The sequence below is a fragment of the Prinia subflava genome, chromosome 8 (genome assembly GCF_021018805.1).
Source record: "Prinia subflava isolate CZ2003 ecotype Zambia chromosome 8, Cam_Psub_1.2, whole genome shotgun sequence".
Lineage (NCBI taxonomy): Eukaryota > Metazoa > Chordata > Aves > Passeriformes > Cisticolidae > Prinia > Prinia subflava.
Window position 1 is genome coordinate 19,685,716 of NC_086254.1, and position 27,031 is coordinate 19,712,746.

Here is a 27,031-nt window from a genome sequence, read left to right on the forward strand (position 1 = left end):
GGAACATCTGTAAGAGTCGTTCTGAAAATCCCTCATCTGCCTCACGACTGTCAGAGGCTGAGACCCCCATGGACCCTGGGCTACAGCACAGGAGTTCTGGCCTGATTGAGGAGAGATCCAAGCTTCTCCCTGCAGCTGCACCCACTGGACCACGACGCCCTCCTCAGGGACCCGTGCAGGAACAATGGACACTGTCACGGTTCGTGGGCCATGTTTGCAGAGGCCGTGTTTGCTTTGACTGACTGTGCTGTACCTGCTGCAGAGCCCAGACCTTCTTGCCTGAAACCTGCCTGATCTGAATGGTTGCACCTGATTCCCAGAGCAACGGGGCTCCTCACAGTGACTCTTGGGTGCTCCCCCCACGCTGGCCGGGTGCCCCCCACTTCTGCCTGCATTGGCCGGGTGCCCCCTGCTTCTGCAATGACTCTAAAAGCTTCCCCCTGCGACTCAAACTCTGAGGCCTCCCCAGTGGACCACGGATCTCTTGGCCTGCGCCACGAGGACTGCAAAGGTGGTCTATTGGTACCAGCGTCACGAGGAATCACGTCTGTTCAGTCGGTAGCTATACCACCCTTTTTCTCTTTTCTCTCTCTCTCTCTCTCTTTCTTTCCCTTCTTTTCTATCGCATAGTTGTGTGTATCAATAAAGATAAAATTGATTTTACTTGAACTAAGTTATCATTGCCTCTTTTTGCACTCTGAAATCAAAAGGAACCATCATGACCATCCTTTGGCTCGTGACAACATCCTGGAGGTTTCAGTGGCTGGGCTCACGGCCAAAGGAGGGTTGTTGCGAGAAAGGAGCAGAGCATCAAACAGGCATCAATATGATTAGGTTTGATCTCTCCCGTTTATTCCTAGTATACTGCTTTTATCAAGTTACAGACAGGAAAGCAAGCACAGCTAAACAGTTGGTGATTGGCTAAAAGTACATATGCATATACATTAAATGATTGTTCATTGGTCCACGTTTTTTGGCATATAGTTTACCTTTTGTTCTACCTTATGAATAGCATTTTGTTTTCTACATCCATGAGAAGGCCTAACAAGTTGTTACACATATTCAGCATCTGTGAGGAAGCATCCGTGTGAAGGCACACTAAATTATTACAATTGCTACTTTTGTACTAATTCAAGGCCTACAAGACCAGCACAGGAACAGTACAAACTCTTATACTGTTCCCTGGTAGCAGGGATTGTTCAAACCCCTATCAATATATCATGACCTCGCTCTTCTAAAAATTCCTCTACAATCCCCCCTTTTTCTTTTTGAACAATCCATGCTTGATTCATTACCTTCTGCAAACCTTTTTTCACACAAGAGAGTGCCAGGCATCCAACAAGAACAAATACTAAAAAGTATCCACAAAATCGTAAACCTTCTATGATTAATTCTTTCAGCCAATTAGGAATGTTACCAAAGCAATTTGTCAGCCAATTGTCAAGCAAGCCCTGCTCTTGTTGAATACTCTGAACATGCTGTCGCAAGTATTGTAATTTCTTGTGTATAAATTCACTGTGATCACTTAAATTCATACAACACATTCCTGCAAAATCTTCACATCCACGTCCCTGTGCCAGCAACAAAAAATCAATCGCTGCTCTGTTTAGCAAAAGTTCATGCCTTAAACTATTTTGATGCATTAGCAATTCTTCTATTACCATGGTAGTTGCATTTGCTTGCTTTTCAGCCTAACAAGCTAAACGTGCTAAATTTTTCAAGGCATCTCCAGCAGCTGCACCTGGTGTAAAAATGGCTAATAAAACTCTTGCTGTCACACTCATCAGTACAACCTTGTCATTACATTTTGGTGGCAATCCTAACGATCGTCTCTGTCTTTGCTCATGATCTGCCATGATCATATCAAGGCATTGTCTCATAGGTGGAGCTAATAAAGTTAGTTTTCCCAAGTAGCATGGACCTCCAAACACATTTGAGGGGATTCCTTGCCAGGCACGGTCCCCACAAATTAAAAACACATTTGGAGGAAGAGCTTTTGGGGTGTTATTGTTCCAAAGTTTCATTTGATTTTTGGTATTTTGCATGCCAAAACAACCAAAACTTTGAATTGATTTTGAGGTGGTATTACTGCCACAATAGCTATTTATACCATTACATGTGTACCATGGTGACACAGAAGTCACCTTTGTCCATCTTGACCATCTTTGTAGGTTTTTAAATTGCACATTTGTAAATGTAGATCCACTGAATCCAAAACACGTTTGTGTCCAATTTTTTGAAGAATTGCCAATGGGCTGAGACCCCAATAAATCTAATTCCTGTGGGTCCCACGGCAATGGCTTTGTTAATTTAGAAATCAATTCAGCCATGCAACGAGCCTATGACATTTCTTTCTTACATTGTCCCATGCTATAACCTTTGAACTCTGACACATTTATTCCAGGAATCCCTATCAGACAAGTTCTGCAGGAGTTTCCTGCAGAAGTCATGGATAAACAAAAAGAACTCTGACCTGTCTCATTTGCCCATGTGACCCACATATTTTGGCGCACATCTATTTGGTGGAGGATACAGTTTGTCTCACTCCACAGTAACGATATAATCATTCTAACAAGGAAGTGGGCAGACTTAATTCTAAAATTACGTAAACTTTGTTGATCACCCATTTTGTGCAGGCTGAAACACTCTCTTCTCTGTCTTCTGGCATCTAATTCTTCAAATCTTGCTTAAATGTCTACTTGCTAAAAGCATCAACACATCAAAAGCAAAAACAAAGCTTAAAACAATGACTACAGCACTAAAGTAACTAACATAAAACAATTAAGACAAGCTAAATTAAACACTCTTAATTCTACAGACATTGTTAAGTTCTCAAATAATTGTCCAGGAAGGATTTGACTGTTGTGTCTTCAGAATCTGAATGCGAACACTTCAGTAAATCAGTCAATCGTGTAATTGGTTCAGCGAGACACAGTCGTCATCTCCACTGTCATCTGCCTTCTTCTTTGTCCATGCAGGTCTTGTAAATCTGCTGGGCACCCACAATGGACCCTCACCTGTGGAAACATACATATAACCTCTACCATTAAAAAGAACTGGTGCAGGCCCTTCCCAGATACCTGTTTTAGGGTTCCGGTAGGACACAAACAAATCAGGAAGACTCTGTGGCCTTCCACTCTTTACAGTCCAATGGTGAATCACAACAGGTGGTTCTTCTCGTCCTTCAGTGAGACATAAAAAATTAATTGTGAACAAAACCTTATTAAGTCTTTGATGAAGATCTTTTTCATCTCCCTTCTGCCTTTGCAAATAACCTTTCAATACTCGATGGGTACGTTCAATGACAGCCTGACCAGTGGGAGAATGTGGAATACCAGTGATATGTTTCACACCCCATCGTTTCATAAATACATTGACAGTTTCATTGATATAGGCAGGACCATTATCTGTTTTTACAGTTTCTGGCACACCCATAACAGCGAAACAGGCAGTGAGATGTTTACATACATGCTTACCTTTTTCTCCCACTTGAGCAGTGGCCCATACCATCTTTGAATACGTGTCTACAGATACATGTACATATTTCAACCTTCCAAATTCTGCCACATGTGTAACATCCATTTGCCAAATCTCTAACGCTTTGAGACCCTTAGGATTAACACCCAAACCAAGGCCTGGCCCATGATTACTACATTGTGGACAAGCACGAACAATTCCTTTTGCCTCAGCATGAGAAAGTCCAAACTGTCTTTTCAAAGCTCTTGCATTCTGACGAAATATGTCATGACTGTTTCTTGCTTGACCAAACTGATCTTGGGGAGGCATGTGCTGAACTGTGCTTACAAGTGCATCAGCACGAGCATTTCCCTCTCCTAAACCTTGATCCCACTGATGACTTTGAATGTGAATAACACAATAAGGTTCTGTTCAAATTTTAACTGCATTTCTGAGTTGCATAAACAATTGCCTTAATTTTACATTTTTTGTTTCCCTCAACAAAGCATCCTCAATTCTTTGTGCAACCCCAACAACATAAAGAGAATCAGACACTACATTCAAAGGTTCCTGATGCCAGGTAGACATGGCCCAACACACTGCTGACAGTTGCAAAGTCTGCAGTGAATCTCCAACACTTCCTTGAAGGTGTTGAGATTTCCAAACATTATCTTCCTTCCAAACACAAACTGCTTTGTGTGAGGCCTTTCCAGCATCAGTAAATACTGTTCTACCTTTCACAGGTTGTTGCATACATTTTGGTCGCTCGATCCATCGATTTTTCTTGATTTGCCACAGAGATCCTTTTGGTTGTTCAGAATGAATCACACCTGAATACTCTAACAATGCTTCTTGCAATGGACGTGCATGTCAGAGCTGCCATGGGAAGTCATCTGCTCGGACAGGTATACTGATGTCTGCAGGTTCTGTCCCAGAAATTTCTACAATTCTGTTTCGCCCTTTCCGAATGACAGCACCGATAGCTTCTGTCCGAGTGTAAATACTGACAGGTGGTGTGGCAGGCAAAAAAATCCACTCTAAAATTAAAAAATCAGAAATTTTAGATTGTTTCTTTGTTTTTTTTTTGCTGTCATTGTCAATGGCATCAAGGGCAAGTACTTCCCCTTCTGGGTCATACTCTCCCTTTTTCTTTTGCCATTGACAGATGACTGCAAAAGGACTGTCTTCTGCATTAACAACTAAAAGAGACAAAGGCACCTCAGGAAGTCATCGAGAGGCCCAACCTGACTGAAGTTTGTTACTTAGCATTAACAAACACTCTCGCTGTTGATCAGGTAATTGACAGGACTGATCAGCAGCACTACCTTTTAAAAGTGGCAACAATGGGTGAAGATCTTAATTTGTAATTCCAATAATGGTCCGAACCCATTGTAAATCACCCAAAAGCTGTTGAGCATCTTTTAGAGTAGAAATGTTTGTGGAAAGAGTAATTTTTTGTGGGCTTATTTGAGAGTCAGAAATGTTCCACCCTAAATATTTCCATGGAGCTGTTAATTGAATTTTTTCAGGGGCTACAACGAATCCTTTATTTTCTAACAACGAGAAAATATCTTTGAGTCCCTGAGTGCTAAATGCGTGTTGTCATGCAAATAAAATATCATCCATGTAGTGATAAATGACAGCATCATTAAAACACTGTCGAGTTGGTTTCAAGGCCCACGCAACGTAAAGTTGGCACAGGCAAGGACTGTTCCACATTCCTTGTGAAAGAACGGTCCATTCAAATCGTTGGGTTGGTTCGCCTTTATTTACAGATGGTACAGTGAAGGCAAACCTTTGTGTGTCTTGTGAGCAAAGTGGAATAGTGAAAAAACAATCTTTTAAATCAATAATTAACAAGGGCCAATTTTGTGGTAACATGACTGGAGATGGTAAACCTGATTGCAAAGCTCCCATGGCTTGCATCTGTGAATTGACTTGTCGCAAATCATGTAACAATCTCCATTTACCTGATTTTTTGGGAATTACAAAAATTGGCGTGTTCCAGGGACTAACTGATGTTTTAACATGTCCTGCAGCTAATTGTTCTGCAACTAACTGATGAGCAATTTGCAGCCTCTCAGTTGTCATAGACCACTGATCCACCCAAACAGGTTTTTCTGTGAGCCATTTGAGGGGTGGGATTGGAGGCTGCTCTTCAGTGGCCTGACTTAAAAAGACTGGAGTAGTAGTAAGAACAACTTACTAGTGTGTGATGTGACAAAACATCACGTCCAATCAATCCCTGTAAATCTCCTGGCAATTGCATTACATAAGGTCTTAATGTAACTGACTGTCCTTCAGGTAAACAAAATGCAACTGGATGCATGCTGACAAGAGGAGCGGTTGCACCACCAACACCTAGCACTTGGCCTGGTGGTGCTTGCAGAGGCCACTCAGCAGGCCATGTTGTTTTATTTAATATAGAAACATCTGCTCCCGTGTCAAGCATTGCAACAGTGCTTTTTGTTTTTCCCAAACATGTGATAGTAATTGTCTGCATGGGTCTTTGTGTAAAACAAACTGCAGGTCCTGTGGAACCAAAACCTCCTGTCCTTCTCTTTCTTAAAAAGTCTTCTCCTTGTATGTCTTTCAAAAACAAAATGTGGTTGGTTATTAAAAACTGCAATTATTTGAGCTATTTTGCTCCCCTTAGGTACAAACATTGGAGGATTTAAAGTATGAGCCATAATATGTATTTGTCCCACAAAGTCACAATCAATAACACCTGGAATTACAATCAGTCCTTTTATACCAGCTGATGATCTTCCAATTAAAATTCCTCCAAGAATACTGTCTTCAGTAGAAAGAGGACCTGTAGCATTTGACGGAATTTTTTTGAACCGCAGTATTAGTTAAAGTAATGTCTACTGTTGTTTCCACATCCACTCCGAGGCTCACTCTGGTGGCTGGCTTGTGTTGATGTAAGAATCCCAGGCAGGGGCTCCTGTTATCTTTGCGCGGCCTCCCCTCACGCTCTTTCTCCTGTTTCCCGATTTCCGACAAGCCATAGTAGCATGAGTATCACCTTGACATGTATCACACCAAACAATCTGATCACAAGTTACCCTTAAATGTCCTGACTGTCCACGTCGATAACATGGACCTAAATTTCTTCCCTGCTGCTTTTTAGGATTCACATGTGAGGAACGTCGTCCTCCGGCTTTCAAAGCAGCTGCTATTAACTTGGTCTGTGCTCCCATTGCTTCTTTCACCACCTCAGCTACCATGGCAGTCTGAGTTTGTTGCTCTGCTCTGCTGACACACAAAAGCTTTTCATCAACAGGGGATCCTTGTGGTAAAGTCACTAAAATAGATTTTGTTTTGCTGTTGGCATTGTCAAATGCAAGCAATCGAAAAAGATAGTCTTTCATTTCCACTGGCAAATCCGAATTATCTTTGATTACATCCCACAAACGATTAACAAAATGTGAATAACTTTCACCAATCCCTTGCTTTGCATTAGAAAAGGTTGGACTCTTTTTGTCCTGTGGTATACTAAACAAAGCTTCCTGAGCAAGCCGAGCAGATAAGTGATGCAACTCTAAAGGATATTGTAATTGAGTTGCTGTGGAAGCATAGTTTCCTCTCCCTGTAATCATGTCTGCAGCAATTCCATATAAATAATTTCTCAAAGGTCGTGTCTTATTTGCTTCCATTTGTGCTTTTCGGTACCATTCACTTTCCCACATCAAAAATTCAGAGGGGGTCAACAACAACCAAGCTAAATTCTGACAGTCAACTGGAGCCATCACGTCTGCCTGAAAAATCCATGTTATAATAGATTTTGAAGCTTCGGCTCTTAAACCATGCTGAGTCACAGTCTGCTTAGGTTGCTGTAAAATTTTCCAGTCGTGTGGTCTCCATTCAGCTAATTGATTAACATGATCTATTATCACTGGACAAGTGATGGCTGCTGCAGCTTGCCACTCTCCCTCAAGTATAGCATCACGAATGACCCCCGACCACCGAGTCAATAAATTTCTCTGTCCTTGATTAGAATTTAATTCAGGAACATCTATTTGTTTTAAAGGTCTTATTTGTTGTTTCCAATTTGGCAACGGTGGGGCAGTTGGCTCTATCTGATAGTTATCTTGTTTTGGTTGCTCCACCGTAAGATCATTTAATTTTCTTAAAACCTCTTTCATCATGCTATCTGTTTGTTCCTTCCCTTGCTGCTGTACCTCATCGGGAGACTGATCACTCGATCCACTAGATGGCAATTGTGGAAAACTTTGCTGAGAATCACAGCACATTTTTCCTCCAGCTACATTTTGTTCAGCTTTCTGTTCTAAATTCTGCTCAGGGCATATAGTCTCAGAGTCTGTCTTGCCCTGTTCTTGCACGCGACATTGTAATTAAGCAACAGAACTCTCAGGCACAGCAACCACACCTCTGACCGGCTTAACACTAGTATTAAAAAGATTTGCAAAACGTCCACCTCTTTTCATCACTCACAGTCTCAACATTCAATGTCTGGGCAGCTATCATTGCAACACATTGTTCTGCTTTCAATTCTTTCAAGGTTTCAGTCACTAACTTCCAAATTGTGCCATAACTTTGTGCTTCCTTCCCCGTCTTTCCTCCTTCAATCACCATCTGCCACAGACATTCTCCAAATTTTTGCCAAGCGTCACTGTTAAACAACAAATGAATTTCTTGGAAACTCCCTTGTTTCCGTGCCCAGTTCACGAAATCGTGAAGGCCTTTCCCTCTCTTAGAGAGAATAGATTGCAGCAGCTGAACTGCAGCGTCTACTTCCATAGTTTACAGTGCCTTACCGTGCAGAAGTCTGAGGGTGCACCTGCTCAGAATCCAGCTCCCATGTCCGGTGGATGAGGCCCTTCTGCTCTCCTGTCTCACAGCTTCCCTCTCTGATCCAGAGTTTGAAGCACTCAGCAGCTCCCGTCTTAGTAATCCTAAATTTGGAGCTCAGCTCCTGTCCCTGTATTCCGGAATGTGGAGCTGAAAATCACCGGAGCTCACTGCCAGTCCATCACGTCGGGGTCACCAATTTGTTGCGAGAAAGGAGCAGAGCATCAAACAGGCATCAATATGATTAGGTTTGATCTCTCCCGTTTATTCCTAGTATACTACTTTTATCAGGTTACAGACAGGAAAGCAAGCACAGCTAAACAGTTGGTGATTGGCTAAAAGTACATATGCATATACATTAAATGACTGTTCATTGGACCACGTTTTTTGGCATATAGTTTACCTTTCGTTCTACCTTATGAATAGCATTTTGTTTTCTACATCCATGAGAAGGCCTAACAAGTTGTTACACATATTCAGCATCTGTGAGGAAGCATCCGTGCGAAGGCACACTAAATTATTACAATTGCTACTTTTTTACTAATTCAAGGCCTACAAGACCAGCACAGGAACAGTACAAACTCTTATACTGTTCCCTGGTAGCAGGGACTGTTCAAATCCCCTATCAATAAATCATGACCTCGCTCTTCTAAACATTCCTCTACAATTCCTCCTTTTTCTTTTTAAATAATCCATGCTTGATTCATTACCTTCTGCAAACCTTTTTTCACACAAGAGAGTGCCAGGCATCCAACAAGAACAAATACTAAAAAGTATCCACAAAATCGTAAACCTTCTACGATTAATTCTTTCAGCCAATTAGGAATGTTACCAAAGCAATTTGTCAGCCAATTGTCAAGCAAGCCTTGCTCTTGTTGAATACTCTGAACATGCTGTCGCAAGTATTGTAATTTCTTGTGTATAAATTCACTGTGATCACTTAAATTCATACAACACATTCCTGCAAAATCTTCACATCCATGTCCCTGTGCCAGCAACAAAAAATCAATCACTGCTCTGTTTTGCAAAAGTTCATGCCTTAAACTATTTTGATGCATTAGCAATTCTTCTATTACCATGGTAGTTGCATCTGCTTGCTTTTCAGCCTAACAAGCTAAACGTGCTAAATTTTTCAAGGCATCTCCAGCAGCTGCACCAGGTGTAAAAATGGCTAATAAAACTCTTGCTGTCACACTCGTCAGTACAACCTTGTCATTACATTTTGGTGGCAATCCTAACGATTGTCTCTGTCTTTGCTCATGATCTGCCATGATCATATCAAGGCATTGTCTCATAGGTGGAGCTAATAAAGTTAGTTTTCCCAAGTAGCATGGACCTCCAAACACATTTGACGGAATTCCTTGCCAGGCACGGTCCCCACAAATTAAAAACACATTTGGAGGAAGAGCTTTTGGGGTGTCATTGTTCCAAAGTTTCATTTGATTTTTGGTATTTTGCATGCCAAAACAACCAAAACTTTGAACTGATTTTGAGGTGGTATTACTGCCACAATAGCTATTTATACCATTACATGTGTACCATGGTGACACAGAAGTCACCTTTGTCCATCTTGACCATCTTTGTAGGTTTTTAAATTGCACATTTGTAAATGTAGATCCACCGAATCCAAAACACGTTTGTGTCCAAGTTTTTGAAGAATTGCCAATGGGCTGAGACCCTAATAAATCTAATTCCTGTGGGTCCCATGGCAATGGCTTTGTTAATTTAGAAATCAATTCAGCCATGCAACGAGCCTATGACATTTCTTTCTTACATTGTCCCATGCTATAACCTTTGAACTCTGACACATTTATTCCAGGAATCCCTATCAGACAAGTTCTGAAGGGGTTTCCTGCAGAAGTCATGGATAAACAAAAAGAACTCTGACCTGTCTCATTTGCCCATGTGACCCACATATTTTGGTACACATCTATTTGGTGGAGGATACAGTTTGTCTCACTCCACAGTAACGATATAATCATTCTAACAAGGAAGTGGGCAGACTTAATTCTGAAATAATATAAACTTTGTTGATCACCCATTTTGTGAAGGCTGAAACACTCTCTTCTCTATCTTCTGGCATCTAATTCTTCAAATCTTGCTTAAATGTCTACTTGCTAAAAGCATCAACACATCAAAAGCAAAAACAAAGCTTAAAACAATGACTACAGCACTAAAGTAACTAACATAAAACAATTAAGACAAGCTAAATTAAACACTCTTAATTCTACAGATATTGTTAAGTTCTCAAATAATTGTCCAGGAAGGATTTGACTGTTGTGTCTTCAGAATCTGAATGCGAACACTTCAGTAAATCAGTCAATCGTGTAATTGGTTCAGCGAGACACAGTCGTCATCTCCACTGTCATCTGCCTTCTTCTTTGTCCATGCAGGTCTTGTAAATCTGCTGGGCACCCACAACGGACCCTCACCCCTGTGGAAATACACATATAACCTCTGCTATTAAAAAGAACTGGTGCAGGCCCTTCCCAGATACCTGTTTTAGGGTTCCGGTAGGACACAAGCAAATCAGGAAGACTCTGTGGCCTTCCACTCTTTACAGTCCAATGGTGAATCACAACAGGTGGTTCTTCTCGTCCTTCAGTGAGACATAAAAAATTAATTGTGAACAAAACCTTATTAAGTCTTTGATGAAGATCTTTTTCATCTCCCTTCTGCTTTTGCAAATAACCTTTCAATACTCGATGGGTACGTTCAATGACAGCCTGACCAGTGGGAGAATGTGGAATACCAGTGATATGTTTCACACCCCATCGTTTCATAAATACATTGACAGTTTCATTGATATAGGCAGGACCAATATCTGTTTTTACAGTTTCTGGCACGCCCATAACAGCGAAACAGGCAGTGAGATGTTTACATACATGCTTACCTTTTTCTCCCACTTGAGCAGTGGCCCATGCCATCTTTGAATACGTGTCTACAGATACATGTACATATTTCAACCTTCCAAATTCTGCCACATGTGTAACATCCATTTGCCAAATCTCTAACGCTTTGAGACCCTTAGGATTAACACCCAAACCAAGGCCTGGCCCATGATTACTACATTGTGGACAGGCACGAACAATTCCTTTTGCCTCAGCATGAGAAAGTCCAAACTGTCTTTTCAAAGCTCTTGCATCCTGATGAAATATGTCATGACTGTTTCTTGCTTGACCAAACTGATCTTGGGGAGGCATGTGCTGAACTGTGCTTACAAGTGCATCAGCACGAGCATTTCCCTCTCCTAAACCTTGATCCCACTGATGACTTTGAATGTGAATAACACAATAAGGTTCTGTTCGAATTTTAACTGCATTTCTGAGTTGCATAAACAATTGCCTTAATTTTACATTTTTTGTTTCCCTCAACAAAGCATCCTCAATTCTTTGTGCAACCCCAACAACATAAAGAGAATCAGACACTACATTCAAAGGTTCCTGATGCCAGGTAGACATGGCCCAACACACTGCTGACAGTTGCAAAGTCTGCAGTGAATCTCCAACACTTCCTTGAAGGTGTTGAGATTTCCAAACATTACCTTCCTTCCAAACACAAACTGCTTTGTGTGAGGCCTTTCCAGCATCAGTAAATACAGTTCTACCTTTCACAGGTTGTTGCATGCATTTTGGTCGCTCAATCCATTGATTTTTCTTGATTTGCCACAGAGATCCTTTTGGTTGTTCAGAATGAATCACACCTGAATACTCTAACAATGCTTCTTGCAATGGACGTGCATGTCGGAGCTGCCATGCGAAGTCCTCTGCTTGGACAGGTATACTGATGTCTGCAGGTTCTGTCCTAGAAATTTCTACAATTCTGTTCTGCCCTTTCTGAATGACAGCACAGATAGCTTCTGTCTGAGTGTGAATACTTACAGGTGGTGTGGCAGGCAAAAAAATCCACTCTAAAATTAAAAAATCAGAAATTTTAGATTGTTTCTTATTTTGTTTTCTTTTGCTGTCATTGTCAATGGCATCAAGGGCAAGTACTTCCCCTTCTGGGTCATACTCCCCCTTTTTCTTTTGCCATTGACAGATGACTGCAAAAGGACTGTCTTCTGCATTAACAACTAAAAGAGGCAAAGGCACCTCAGGAAGTCATCGAGAGGCCCAACCTGACTGAAGTTTGTTACTTAGCATTAACAAACACTCTCGCTGTTGATCAGGTAATTGACAGGACTGATCAGCAGCACTACCTTTTAAAAGTGGCAACAATGGGCGAAGATCTTCATTTGTAATTCCAACAATGGTCCGAACCCATTGTAAATCACCCAAAAGTTGTTGAGCATCTTTTAGAGTAGAAATGTTTGTGGAAAGAGTAATTTTTTGTGGGCTTATTTGAGAGTCAGAAATGTTCCACCCTAAATATTTCCATGGAGCTGTTAATTGAATTTTTTCAGGGGCTACAACGAATCCTTTATTTTCTAACAACGAGCAAATATCTTTGAGTTCCTGAGTGCTAAATGCGTGTTGTCATGCAAATAAAATATCATCCATGTAGTGATAAATGACAGCATCATTAAAACGCTGTCGAATTGGTTTCAAGGCCCACGCAATGTAAAGTTGGCACAGGCAAGGACTGTTCCACATTCCTTGTGAAAGAACGGTCCATTCAAATCGTTGGGTTGGTTCGCCTTTATTTACAGATGGTACAGTGAAGGCAAACCTTTGTGTGTCTTGTGAGCAAAGTGGAATAGTGAAAAAACAATCTTTTAAATCAATAATTAACAAGGGCCAATTTTGTGGTAACATGACTGGAGATGGTAAACCTGATTGCAAAGCTCCCATGGCTTGCATCTGTGAATTGACTTGTCGCAAATCATGTAACAATCTCCATTTACCTGATTTTTTGGGAATTACAAAAATTGGCGTGTTCCAGGGACTAACTGATGTTTTAACATGTCCTGCAGCTAATTGTTCTGCAACTAACTGATGAGCAATTTGCAGCCTCTCAGTTGTCATAGACCACTGATCCACCCAAACAGGTTTTTCTGTGAGCCATTTGAGGGGTGGGATTGGAGGCTGCTCTTCAGTGGCCTGACTTAAAAAGACTGGAGTAGTAGTAAGAACAACTTACTAGTGTGTGATGTGACAAAACATCACGTCCAATCAATCCCTGTAAATCTCCTGGCAATTGCATTACATAAGGTCTTAATGTAACTGACTGTCCTTCAGGTAAACAAAATGCAACTGGATGCATGCTGACAAGAGGAGCGGTTGCACCACCAACACCTAGCACTTGGCCTGGTGGTGCTTGCAGAGGCCACTCAGCAGGCCATGTTGTTTTATTTAATATAGAAACATCTGCTCCCGTGTCAAGCATTGCAACAGTGCTTTTTATTTTTCCCAAACATGTGATAGTAATTGTCTGCATGGGTCTTTGTGTAAAACAAACTGCAGGTCCTGTGGAACCAAAAGCTCCTGTCCTTCTCTTTCTTAAAAAGTCTTCTCCTTGTATGTCTTTCTGAAAAACAAAATGTGGTTGGTTATTAAAAACTGCAATTATTTGAGCTATTTTGCTCCCCTTAGGTACAAACATTGGAGGATTTAAAGTATGAGCCATAATATGTATTTGTCCCACAAAGTCACAATCAATAACACCTGGAATTACAATCAGTCCTTTTATACCAGCTGATGATCTTCCAATTAAAATTCCTCCAGGAATACTGTCTTCAGTAGAAAGAGGACCTGTAGCATTTGACGGAATTTTTTTGAACCGCAGTATTAGTTAAAGTAATGTCTACTGTTGTTTCCACATCCACTCCGAGGCTCACTCTGGTGGCTGGCTTGTGTTGATGTAAGAATCCCAGGCAGGGGCTCCTGTTATCTTTGCGCGGCCTCCCCTCACGCTCTTTCTCCTGTTTCCCGATTTCCGACAAGCCATAGTAGCATGAGTATCACCTTGACATGTATCACACCAAACAATCTGATCACAAGTTACCCTTAAATGTCCTGACTGTCCACGTCGATAACATGGACCTAAATTTCTTCCCTGCTGCTTTTTAGGATTCACATGTGAGGAACGTCGTCCTCCGGCTTTCAAAGCAGCTGCTATTAACTTGGTCTGTGCTCCCATTGCTTCTTTCACCACCTCAGCTACCATGGCAGTCTGAGTTTGTTGCTCTGCTCTGCTGACACACAAAAGCTTTTCATCAACAGGGGATCCTTGTGGTAAAGTCACTAAAATAGATTTTGTTTTGCTGTTGGCATTGTCAAATGCAAGCAATCGAAAAAGATAGTCTTTCATTTCCACTGGCAAATCCGAATTATCTTTGATTACATCCCACAAATGAATAACAAAATGTGAATAACTTTCACCAATCCCTTGCTTTGCATTAGAAAAGGTTGGACTCTTTTTGTCCTGTGGTATACTAAACAAAGCTTCCTGAGCAAGCCGAGCAGATAAGTGATGCAACTCTAAAGGATATTGTAATTGAGTTGCTGTGGAAGCATAGTTTCCTCTCCCTGTAATCATGTCTGCAGCAATTCCATATAAATAATTTCTCAAAGGTCGTGTCTTATTTGCTTCCATTTGTGCTTTTCGGTACCATTCACTTTCCCACATCAAAAATTCAGAGGGGGTCAACAACAACCAAGCTAAATTCTGACAGTCAACTGGAGCCATCACGTCTGCCTGAAAAATCCATGTTATAATAGATTTTGAAGCTTCGGCTCTTAAACCATGCTGAGTCACAGTCTGCTTAGGTTGCTGTAAAATTTTCCAGTCGTGTGGTCTCCATTCAGCTAATTGATTAACATGATCTATTATCACTGGACAAGTGATGGCTGCTGCAGCTTGCCACTCTCCCTCAAGTATAGCATCACGAATGACCCCCGACCACCGAGTCAATAAATTTCTCTGTCCTTGATTAGAATTTAATTCAGGAACATCTATTTGTTTTAAAGGTCTTATTTGTTGTTTCCAATTTGGCAACGGTGGGGCAGTTGGCTCTATCTGATAGTTATCTTGTTTTGGTTGCTCCACCGTAAGATCATTTAATTTTCTTAAAACCTCTTTCATCATGCTATCTGTTTGTTCCTTCCCTTGCTGCTGTACCTCATCGGGAGACTGATCACTCGATCCACTAGATGGCAATTGTGGAAAACTTTGCTGAGAATCACAGCACATTTTTCCTCCAGCTACATTTTGTTCAGCTTTCTGTTCTAAATTCTGCTCAGGGCATATAGTCTCAGAGTCTGTCTTGCCCTGTTCTTGCACGCGACATTGTAATTAAGCAACAGAACTCTCAGGCACAGCAACCACACCTCTGACCGGCTTAACACTAGTATTAAAAATATTTGCAAAACGTCCACCTCTTTTCATCACTCACAGTCTCAACATTCAATGTCTGGGCAGCTATCATTGCAACACATTGTTCTGCTTTCAATTCTTTCAAGGTTTCAGTCACTAACTTCCAAATTGTGCCATAACTTTGTGCTTCCTTCCCCGTCTTTCCTCCTTCAATCACCATCTGCCACAGACATTCCCCAAATTTTTGCCAAGTGTCACTGTTAAACAACAAAGAATTTCTTGGAAACTCCCTTGTTTCCGTGCCCACTTCACGAAATCGTGAAGGCCTTTCCCTCTCTTAGAGAGAATAGATTGCAGCAGCTGAACTGCAGCGTCTACTTCCATAGTTTGCAGTTCCTTACCGTGCAGAAGTCTGAGGGTGCACCAGCTCAGAATCCAGCTCCCATGTCTGGTGGATGAGGCCCTTCTGCTCTCCTGTCTCACAGCTTCCCTCTCTGATCCAGAGTTTGAAGCACTCAGCAGCTCCCGTCTTAGTAATCCTAAGTTTGGAGCTCAGCTCCCGTCCCTGTATTCCGGAATGTGGAGCTGAAAATCACCGGAGCTCACTGCCAGTCCATCACGTAGGCTGGGTCACCAATTTGTTGCAAGAAAGGAGCAGAGCATCAAAGAGGCATCGATATGATTAGGTTTGATCTCTCCTGTTTATTCCTAGTATACTACTTTTATCAGGTTACAGCCAGGAATGTAAGCACAGCTAAACAGTTGGTGATTGGCTAAAAGTACATATGCATATACATTAAATGATTGTTCATTGGTCCACGTTTTTTGGCATATAGTTTACCTTTTGTTCTACCTTATGAATAGCATTCTGTTTTCTACATCCATGAGAAGGCCTAGCAAGTTGTTACACATATTCAGCATCTGTGAGGAAGCATCCGTGTGAAGGCACACTCAATTATTACAATTGCTACTTTTGTACTAATTCAAGGCCTACAAGACCAGCACAGGAACAGTACAAACTCTTATACTGTTCCCTGGTAGCAGGGATTGTTCAAACCCCTATCAATAAATCATGACCTCGCTCTTCTAAGAATTCCTCTACAGAGAGTCAGAGAAACAGGGGCTGGATCCCTTCCAGACTGTAACACTGGAGCCAGAGTCCCCAGGGAGGGCTCAGGCAGGGCTGCTCCCTTCTCCTGCAGACACTCTGACCCTCCCCTGAGCTCCAGCTGTGTCTCAGCCTGGCCTGCACCTGCCCACTGCTGACCTGGACCTGGGCCCACAGTCTGACTGCCCAGCTGACCTCAGACTTTCTCATCACCCTGCACTGGTCAGGTCTCCTAGAACACCAGGGCTTGAGCTGTGAGGCTCCCACTGGCCTTGTCCCCTGCTGCTCTGGCTGGTGATTTCTGATTTCCCAAGGACAGCTCTGATGGCAGCCAGTCCCTCTGATAAGGACCAGGATCTTTGCCTGGCCCTGGCCAACTCTCCTCATTCCTATCAGAGGATGGGATGGGGCGAAACAAAAAACAAGAAGAGAAAAAATCCAGATGGAACCAGCCCACAGGCAGGGTCCCAGGGGGCTCTCCCCAAAGGTCTCTGATGGGATCCCCCATTCCTCTCCCTGACACTGTGGATGCTCTGAACAAGCCCAGATGTCTCCATCTTTATGAGAAAATTGTGACAAAAATGTAGAGAATGTGTCATGAACCTCTCACCAAGCCACAGCCAGGGGTTCTGAGAACAAAAGCAGCAAATGACACAGCTGAGGTTTCCTGTTTCAGCTCCACACCACTATATAGAGGTTGCCATTCAGTACCTGTCTCCTGCCTGGCCACAGCAACTGGTTTGGCTCATCAGGACAGGGGTAGAAGATGCTGCTTCTCCTTCTTCTCACAAGTGCTTTTGTCCTTCTGCCCTGGGCTGGGGCTGGTGAGTACACAGAGGTGGGACTTGGACAAGAGCATGCAAGGGCACAGGTGGACACTGAGCAGTCAGTCTCAGGAGGTTCCTGCCTCATCATCTCTACTCTCCTACTTTCCTCTCTCCTCTTATGTCTCTACTAGACTGTGCCTGAAACCAGAGAGGCATTACAGGCACTAGGGCTGTGCTCTTTGATGGCATTTTAGTCCCCCAGAGCCAGGTGTGGTCAGTCCCCCAGCCAGTGCTGCTTGTCCTTCTCTCCACTGTGCAGCAGCAGTGCTTTGGACACCCCAGGGAGGAGAGCTGCTGGCATCACTGGCTCATGACAGCAGAGGATGAGTCTCTCCTTTCATGCAGCCCCAGACTTGACAGGAAATTGCAGCAGATTAATATTTCCCATCTCTCTTCCAGGAAGGATCATTGGTGGGCGGGAAGCTAAGCGCCATTCCAGACCCTACATGGCTTATTTAATAATTCAACATGGCTCAGGGACTAGTACCTGTGGAGGGTTCCTGATTCGCTCAGACGCAGTGCTCTCAGCAGCTCACTGCGCAGATAAAATCGGGTAAGACCCTGTCTTTCCTGAACAGGAGATTTTTTCCAGTCTCACACAGTCCCCCAGGGCCTCAGCCCTGGTCTGGGCTGAAGCAGTGCCCCGTGTCTCCCCAGGCAGAGCAGGGATCTCTGGAGCTGAGCTGTCCTCTGTGAGTTGCAGGAACGGTCTGCCAGGGCTGTCCCCTGTTCCTTGGGGACAGGAATGCTCACAGTGGTCTCCAGGGCCGTGGTTGCTACCACGGCTTAGAGCTACTGCTGGAGAAGAGGGTCCTGTGTCTCCCTTTCCCTGCCTCCCTCTGCCTGCAGAATGGGGCAGCTCCCACCTGTGGCAGTGTGGGGTGAGGGATCCTCAGCTGGGCTGTGGAGGGAACCCAGGTCACAGAGGACAACTGAGAGCTGCTCTCTGGGGAGGTTTACCCCAGCACCCCGTCCCTCCAGCCACCTGCACTGGGGCTGTGTCCCTGTGGCCAGTGCAGCTGGAATGTGTTGGTGTTTCCTGGCAGGATAGTGAAGATCACAGTGATTCTGGGAGCCCACAACATCAATGACCGAGAACAGAGCCAGCAGAGGGTCCTTGCCAAAGACTGGGTCATCCATGAAAACTATTCTCCTGTTGACTTCAAAAATGACATCATGCTGGTGAAGGTCTGGCCCAACACACCCATCCTGCCTGAGGGAGCTCCCCCTGCTTACCTCCCCAGGCCTCTGAACTTGTTCCTAATCCTTGGCTGTCTCTAACCCCGTGTTCTCTCTGCCTGGCAGCTGGACACAGAGGCCAAGATCAATAAGTACGTGCGACTTATCTCCATTCCCAGCCACAAGGAAAGTGTGAGAACAGGAGCTGCATGTAAGGTGGCTGGCTGGGGCTTGATATCTGTGACAAGGATGAAGACTGACGTGCTGAGGGAGGTGGAACTGAAGGTGCAAAACGAGGCAATCTGTCAGCATCAATTCCAGAACTACCAGCAGCAGTCCATGATCTGTGTTGGTGATGCCTCCAATAAAAAATTAGTTTACGATGTAAGTGTTGTTTTGGGAGGAGGTTGGGACTGGACAGTGAGCTTGGTTCTCAGGTGAAAGTGAAAGGACACCAGAATGAACCAAGACCTTCAGAATGAGCTGATGGCCCTCACAGAATCTCTGAAGCTGATGTACTCCCTGAATTGGGGTGCATTTTCCTAGCTATCAGCATCATTTGGTTTTTTACTTTCCCGGGGATGTTCTACCCAGCCTAGCCAGTGCTTTGGAGTGTAAATTCTTTGTGATCTCCTTGCTAGGATGGCTTAGATAGTTCCCCATGTCTAAAGTAGGTCCATGTTCCTTTTTTGCTTTTGAATCTCAAAGAGCCTGCAAGCCTGAACTGTTTCATGGGTGGGCTTAGAGGAGCAGTGAGGCAGCCACAAACCCTGCAGAGCTGGGTCTGGAGGGAGGGGGGTGGTCGGAAGAGGACGTTCTTCACATGGAGGGAGGGAAGAGGAAATTTGTTCTTCAGTGCAGGCAGAGCTGTGCTGTGGCACGTCTGACCCCTCTCACTCCTTTCACGACACAGGGGGATTCTGGTGGCCCGTTAGTCTGCAATCGGAAGGCTCATGGCATTGTTTCTCATCGACACAAATACTGCCTCTTCCCTGAGGTATTTACCAGAATCTCGTTTTTTGAACCCTGGATACGCAAGCAGCTGAAGAGGTTTGCACTCCAAGAGGTGCCTGGCTCTCCATCCTCTGACTGAAATGCTCAGTGCCCCTTCTCCACAAGGCATCAAACACCTCTTGGTGCTCAGAAACTCCCAGGGGCAGCTGAACCAGAGTCAGAGGAGCCCCCATGGTGCAGGCATGGGCTTTTGCACTCTGTGGCAAGGTAAAAATGCAGGTCCCAAGTACACACAGCTTTCCCATTGTTCCCTTTCTCGCACTGCTGCTCCAGCTCTGCTTTCTGGCCATCAATAAAAGCATGTTCAAACTTGCTTGTGTCTGCAGAATTCTTGGGAACTGGATGCAAACCCTGAGTGTGAGAACGAGGAGATGACACCCTTTGGGAGAGCCTGAGTGAGGCTGTAGGTGGGACAGGCAGTACAGGTCTGTCCCCAAACTGCAAATGTTGCCCTTGTCTCTCCATCAGCCTCTTGCAGCCAAGCCAGCAGGTCGATGCAACAGCCTGTACAGAACATTTATCCAGCCCTTCAGAAACAGAGGCATCTCCACAGGCAAGGGGAGATCATGTGGGTTCCTAGAACCAACCTGAAACCCTCTTAGGATGCTTAGCCAGACTAAAGACCAGCCAGCCTGTTTACACCCCGTGTCTCCTTTCAGTGAACCTCAGATGAAGCATTTTCTTTACACCTGTAAAATGCCTGTGGGTTGACCTGGAAATTTCCTCCCACTGGATCACCTGACCAGACCTGAGTGGGCCAGGAGGTGCCCTTGTGGTGTGGTGAGGGCATTGAAAATGTCAAATGTGGCTGAGGCAAAAGCTGTACTGCAGAGACAGGCCTGACCACTTGTGTGAGGAAGAGTGGCATTTCTTTTAGCCTTTTTTCTTTCTTGATCATTTACCTAAGAAGGCATAGAATGAACCCTCAGCAGGTTTGCTGATGTTGCAAAACTGGAGGGAGTGGGTGGGACACCAGAAGGCTGTTCTGTCACTCAGTGGGACATTGACAGGCTGGGGAGTTGGGCAGAGAGAAACCTAAAGAGGCTCAACAATGACAAGTGTAGGATCCTTCACCAGGGCAGGAATAACCCCAAGTTCCAGGCTGGGGGCTGACCTAGTGTCAGAGTCCAGGACATCCCTGTGGCCACCCTGGAGGGTTTGGAGGCCGGACAGGGGGTCTGGGGTCTGTCCAAGGGCCTCAGGCAGCCTCACACAGAGCCCAGGAGGGCACTGCCTCTGATCCCTGCCATGGCAGTGAATGCCCACAGTGTATGAAGAATCACAAGCTGAAAGAATTCAAAATAAGTAGTAGTTAGTTTATCACAGAGTGTGAATGTAGAATTTAGGATTTTTAGTTTATGGGCTTGAAGAGGCAAGATGGAGGAATTGGGGAGTGCTCCTGTCCTCCTTGTTCTTGTTCTCATACCCCATTTTCTGCTGAGTTGGATCACAAGGACTGGTTTAGAGTAGAAATGACATGTTAACATAGGCAGTAAGTGTTGGTAAGATTCTGTAAATAAAAAGTTCATTGTGGATGGTGTTTGGGTCAGGGGACTGTACAGAAAGCCCGGGACCCTCTGACCCGCCCAGTCCCCCGCGTGTCCTGCTCTGCTGGGGACGCCCTGCAGAGCTGGGACAGAACTGAGAGATATTGAAAGAATGAACAACCCTGGAAACACGGACTGGGGACTCAGCCTGGCTGCTCTGGCTCTGGCGTGAGACCTTTTGGGCAAGAGAAGCTTGAAAGCCCTACACACCTCAGGGAACAGCAACCTCGAGGAGAATCTCAGGGAAAAGCAACCCTGAGAACCTACCAGACAGCAGCTCTGCAGAGCAGGACCTGGGGGTTTTGGTGGGTGACAAGCTGACCATGAGCTGGCAGTGTGTCCTCGGGGACAGGAGGGCCAAGAGGATCCTGAGGTGCATCAGGAGGAGTGTGGCCAGCAGGTCCAGCAGGGGATTGTGCTCCTCTACTCAGCCCTGGTGAGACACTTGGGCTGCTGTGTCCAGGCCTGGTCTCCTCAGAACAGGAAAGAAAAGGAGGTACTGGAGAGGGGCCAGCAGAGGCCACAAGATGATTAAAGGACTCTGATGTCTCTGATGAGCATCTCTGATGAGGGAAGACAGTGGGAGCCAGGCCTGTTCAGTCTAGGAAGGGAAGAATGAGAGGGAATCTCATAAAACCATATAAATATCTCAGAGTTGGGTGTCAAGAGGATGGGAACATGGCCAGAAAGGACCAAGGGATGCCCACAATCTGGCACATGCCCCCTCCACACTTTCCATCCAGTCCTGCACCACTGCTCTGCCATGGTCTGTCTCATCCACTGGCTGCAGTGTGGATATCTTTTGCAGTGGGGTCCTCTCCAGGGCTGCAGGGAAATCCCTGCCCCACCATGGTCTCTCCCAAGGACAGCTGGGGAATTTCTGTTCTGGCACCTGGAGCCACTCCCCTCTCCTTCTGTGATTTGCTGTTCACAGGATTGGTTTTGACACTTTGTTTTACCGCACTCCTCACTGCCATGAAGCATTTTGCCCTTTTGGAAATACTTCATTTTTGGAGAGGCACCACCATCTTCACTGATTGTCCTAACCCTGGTTGGAGGTGGGTCCGTAGCTCCTCTGGAACTGTCTTGTCTGGTGTCAGAGCAGAGTGAAGGCAGCCCCTGGCCTGTTCTCACATGGGACACTGTGCTGAACACCACGTCCTGCTCAGCACCACTTCCCTTTCCTGCTCTGGTGGTATCACCGTGTCCTGGTTTGAGGGGAAATGAGTTTTTTCAGGAAGCTGAGGTCAAACCAATCAGTGGTCAGGTTTGAATGTTGGCACCTTGGGTGGCCGCTGAGAGGTTGGACACGCCTCTGAGGACACAAGGGGTTGAAAGCAAGGCTTCCCAGAGGGACTTTCTCTTTCTGGCCTCTCTTTCAGGAGAGGAGCATCTTTTCCCCCCTCCCTGCCCAGCTGACCAGGCTGGGTGGGGGAGGGGGGCCAGGTGGTCAGGCTGAGGTAGGCCCGGGGCCCCAAGGAGGGGAAAGAGAGAGAACAGGACTGGAGTTAAACCAGCCCCATCCAGGATGGAGGGGTGGAGAACTTTGGAGGTGCCTTCTGTCCCCCTGTCTCCACCCCCCCTCCCTCCCCTCGTCCCGTCTCCCCCCACCCCAGGGAGAAGGTGCCGAGCTGCTGCTGCGTGTGGGAGCTGCCGGAGTCTGCGAGTGCAGCAGCGAGTGCCCGAGCCTGTGGCCTTGCCAGGAGAGCTTTTAACTCTTTCTAAGGCAGAGGAGAACTGTTCCCAGACATTGATTCTCATGGCTGGTGGTTTCAGAAGAGAGGGACAGCCTGGGACCGAGATGATAAAGGACGATGCAAAGGCCCCCCCCCACCCCCCACCAGCTAGGGATGAAGAGGAGCGGCTTTTGGGCTGGACTTTTCTTGCGTAATGTTAGCCATAGACAGACCCTGGACTCTCCTGAACATAAATAAGACTCTATTTGGGTGGATGCTTTTTGGTTCAAAACCAAAGACTTTGTGGCCTATTCTTGGAACGCTCGGATATGAGAAGATGGCTGGTTTTTGGTATTTGTCCAAACATCCTTAGAAGAGCTCTTTATGCGGTTTTGGTCCATGGACGGTGGTGAGAGCACTGGACATGGAAAGGAGGGTGTCACCCTGGTAGAATTCTCCGGGCGGTGCCATGGGTGACGTGGGAACACGGGAGGGTGGACCTGTGTTTCCTGTGGGGGGTCTGTGGTGCGAGAGAGACTCCTCTCTCCCTGGATGGATTGAAGATTTGGTTTTTTAAGGGATGATGACTTGGATTGGGAACCAGGGTTGTGGAAGGTTTAAGCAAGTGGATGAGGGTAATGTGCTAATTGTGTTAACTGTTAGATCATGCAAGGGATGGAAATTGGGGGGAGGAGAAGAAGTGTTCTGGGAGGTTTTCTTTTCTGCTTTTGGGTGTTTGGGTTTTCTTTTCTTGTCTATTGTCTGTTGTTATGTAGGTTAATAAAATTTTCTTTCTATTTCAAGTTTTAGGCCTGCTCTGCTCTGTTCTTGACCACATCTCACAGTAGCTCATTAGTAAAAACATACACTCATGGGTGCACTGGCATTTGGCCAGCTTCAACCCATGACAAACACAAAGGGGCAAGCTGTGGATCCCAGAGCCACAGATGACTTTAAACACACAAGCACAATGAAGAAACTCCCAATATCCTCAGACATTTGATGCTCTGATGTATTCAAAAGGGATCTTTCTGGCTTTTCTGACTATTTCCAATAATACAGGAATGAAAGGGCACTTTTGTGAGTGATATCTCAATATAGCCTATGCATGACAGAGAATGACATGAAAAACTCCCTGCAGTCTCTAAGAGCACACATTCACACTGGTTTTCTTAACTTGTCAGATCCATGTAGCTGAAGTGGAAACTACTTAATTCTGCTCTCCAAGCCCAAATGAAAGTTTTAGACTACTGCTGTGATCATTAGCTCTTCATGAAAGTCAACAACACTCACAGCAGCCACTGTTTCACTGAGAGTCTTTTATCCCCTAATTCAGAACACCTCTCAGAAACAACCCTCAATTTCTGTAATTTGTGTGTGGTGGCTCTGAAGGCCTTTACGTGAATTTTGGCCTTACTTACTCCTTGGATTTTCTTTATACATTCTCACAATAGACATTTTGAAGTAAAGTGTCCTACCTCCAGCAATTCTGCCATCCACTGCCTCTGAAATGGGGTGGTTCCAATTTTGATAGAAGTATTTCCCTTGTTTTCTTACCTTAGGAACGGTGTTGGGCTGATGATTCCTACTGGCAGCTTACACTGCAGATTCAAAATTCTATTTTAAATGCAGCTGATCTTCTGCCACAGCTGGAATAATCTGTTGACATTAGCTCATGGCATATACCATAGAAAGTAAGACAAAGACTTGTCTCACAGAGAGGAAGAAAAGGAATTTCTTAGATTTGTTTCAGCTCAGTTGAACTGGCTGCAGCTGAATAGAGACCTCAACACTTCTCTTTTCTTTGCCCATGAAGGGAACAGCTGAGCTGCCTCTTACACCGGGCTGAAGCAGAGTCTCTCCAAAGCCCTAAACCCCCTGCAGGTGGGATTGATTTAATCTGATTTCAGAACTGTCAGGGATGGTTGTGCAGAGCTGTGCTCCCTCTGTGGGCAAGGGCATGTAGCAAACAACGACATCCTTATAACAGCACTGAAAAGCTGCTCTGGGTGGCAGCCTGGCCTCCAGCCCCTGTAAAGGGGGACCAGAGGGACTTCTTCACACACAGGCATCTCATGTCTTACATGTCTGAGGCTATGAACTCTGCACCCTCACCGGCTGGTGGTGGATTGTTAACCTGAAAGGTCTGGGGAACAGCTGGAAACATCAAGGGATGTGTGACTGCAAGGACACAATTAGCCTGATGTTGCCTGCTGCCTGTGTTTAATTGGACTGGGTGCCTTTAGGGGCAGTGCTGCCTCTGGTAGGAGAGTTTTCATTCAACTCCAGCCACTCACATTTCATTCCTCTATCTTAAGTGACTGCTTGTCAACTTTTACTCCACCCTTCCTTTCCTTCCTTCCCTTCCTTTCCTCCGCTCCCTCCCTTCCCTCCTCCCTTCCTTCCACAAATACTGGTCATTTCTTATCAATTATAGTAGGAAAAAAGATCCAATGGAACAAAAATCAGATTTGATTGGAAATGCAGAAATTAAACCTGTACCTAGTACCAACCTAAACAGAGCTCTGAGCAACATCACCCCCTGATGTGGTCAGAGACACCTGGTCTGGGAAAAGACTGATAAGAGACCCCGAGAATGAGGACCAAATTTGGATCAAAGGTGAAGGGATCAATAACAAATACAAAATTAGAGTGAGGGGGAAAATGAAGTTTCTTCATGCAATAACTGAATCTTTTAATTTCACAGAATTGGCTTCTTATCAATCCATGAGAGGTTAGCAAACAGAGATTTCTGTAGCCATCTGATGGCATGCAAATGCTGGTGATCTGAGCCAATGCCCCTTTGTGGTCAGCAGAGGAAAAAGCACTTGAAGGATGGAATTCATGTGAATTTTCCAGATCTCCCACTACTTCTGAAATTGTAGGCCTGATTCTGCCTTTGGTAAATGAGAATGACCTCCTTTGTCCATCCCAGAATACTCATAGATAATCTATCTAATATTTATATTTTTAACGTTTTGTAATATAAAATCAGAGCTTGAGTGAAGAACACAGAAATCATTAACCAAATCATCATGCAGCATTATGAGAAATTATTCACCATGATTATGTGCTCAGTCTCAGGATAGTGGCCACGATTTTCCCTCATTCATCCTAAGATTTACCTTTTTAAGACACTAAAAAAAGCAGAAACAGCCTAAGTGCATAATGGTAAAATGCTAGAAATACGTTGTTCTCAAGAGATTCCTGTGAAATAGGAAAGCAATGTGGTATGGCTGTGCCCTCACCTGAAATACTGAACAGTTCACATCCCTGCTGGGCTCTTGGCCTGGGATTAAAAAGAAAGGTTGCTACAGAGCAGTGCCTGCTGCTCGTGGCCCAGAGCCTCCAGCCATGCAGGGACCCAGCTGCCAGGAAATCACCCCAAATCTCCATCCTGCCCTGCAGCTGGATCACACCCACCCTGTCCTCTGCCCCAGGTTGTTCAGGCTTTTCTCCCACAGATGTCCTGGCCTCTCCACTCGCTGGGATAACCTCTCCTGCTTCTGCCTCTTTCCTCCTCCCCATTTTCTCTCTCTTTATTTTGCATAAACCTCCTTTCTCCAGGGTACCCACAGTGCTGAAGGAAAGGCAAGGCTGGACCTAAAGGTCCATTTATACCACATCGATGTAAATGAGATTTACAGCACAGAGGTAAATCTCCATTTACAGCACAGCTGAGGCCACCTCAGTGCAGCACTGAAGGGGCTGATTACAGACCATGACTGGGACAGGCAGAGTCACCTCTTGTTGTGAGCCAGTCACACTCTGGCTCTGGAGGATTTCTGCTTCTGGTGTGCGAGTTTTGATGAGAACTCCTTTGCACCCTCATCCCTTCCACCAAAGATGTTTCAGGAGGATGCCCAGGACAGGTACTACAGTCCACTGTCTTTTTAGAACACAGGGTAAGGGACAATGCCAGTATGCTCTAGAGGATTTATTTGTGGGCTTTCTCTAGACCAAAGCCACGTAAATTTGGGAACATCCTGGAGGTTTCAGTGGCTGGGCTCACGTCTAAGGGAGGGTCAGGGAAACAGGGGCTGGATCCCTTCCAGACTGTAACACTGGAGCCAGAGTCCCCAGGGAGGGCTCAGGCAGGGCTGCTCCCTTCTCCTGCAGACACTCTGACCCTCCCCTGAGCTCCAGCTGTGT

The 27,031-nt window shown here is 45.0% G+C and overlaps 2 protein-coding genes across 2 annotated transcripts in view; one reads left to right on the forward strand and one right to left on the reverse strand.

Annotated features, from left to right (window-relative positions):
* Positions 1-27,031, reverse strand: part of LOC134553837 (olfactory receptor 10A5-like) — a 72,608-nt gene that overhangs the window by 16,121 nt on the left and 29,456 nt on the right. The gene's annotated exons all lie outside the window — the stretch shown is intronic.
* On the forward strand, positions 17,322-19,963 carry LOC134553900 (cathepsin G-like). The gene is made up of 5 exons (XM_063404034.1): positions 17,322-17,460; positions 17,863-18,016; positions 18,510-18,651; positions 18,769-19,026; positions 19,556-19,963. The coding sequence occupies exons 1-5, from the start codon at positions 17,403-17,405 to the stop codon at positions 19,733-19,735; spliced, it is 792 nt and encodes a 263-aa protein (XP_063260104.1). The 5' UTR covers positions 17,322-17,402; the 3' UTR covers positions 19,736-19,963.

Bases quoted from the DNA above. Each gene is read 5' to 3' on its own strand.
- LOC134553900 (XM_063404034.1), top strand. From the start codon at position 17,403: ATGCTGCTTCTCCTTCTTCTCACAAGTGCTTTTGTCCTTCTGCCCTGG. The intron at 17,461-17,862 runs GTGAGTACACAG...TCTCTCTTCCAG, and splicing joins TCTGCCCTGGGCTGGGGCTG to GAAGGATCATTGGTGGGCGG. The intron at 18,017-18,509 runs GTAAGACCCTGT...GTTTCCTGGCAG, and splicing joins CACTGCGCAGATAAAATCGG to GATAGTGAAGATCACAGTGA.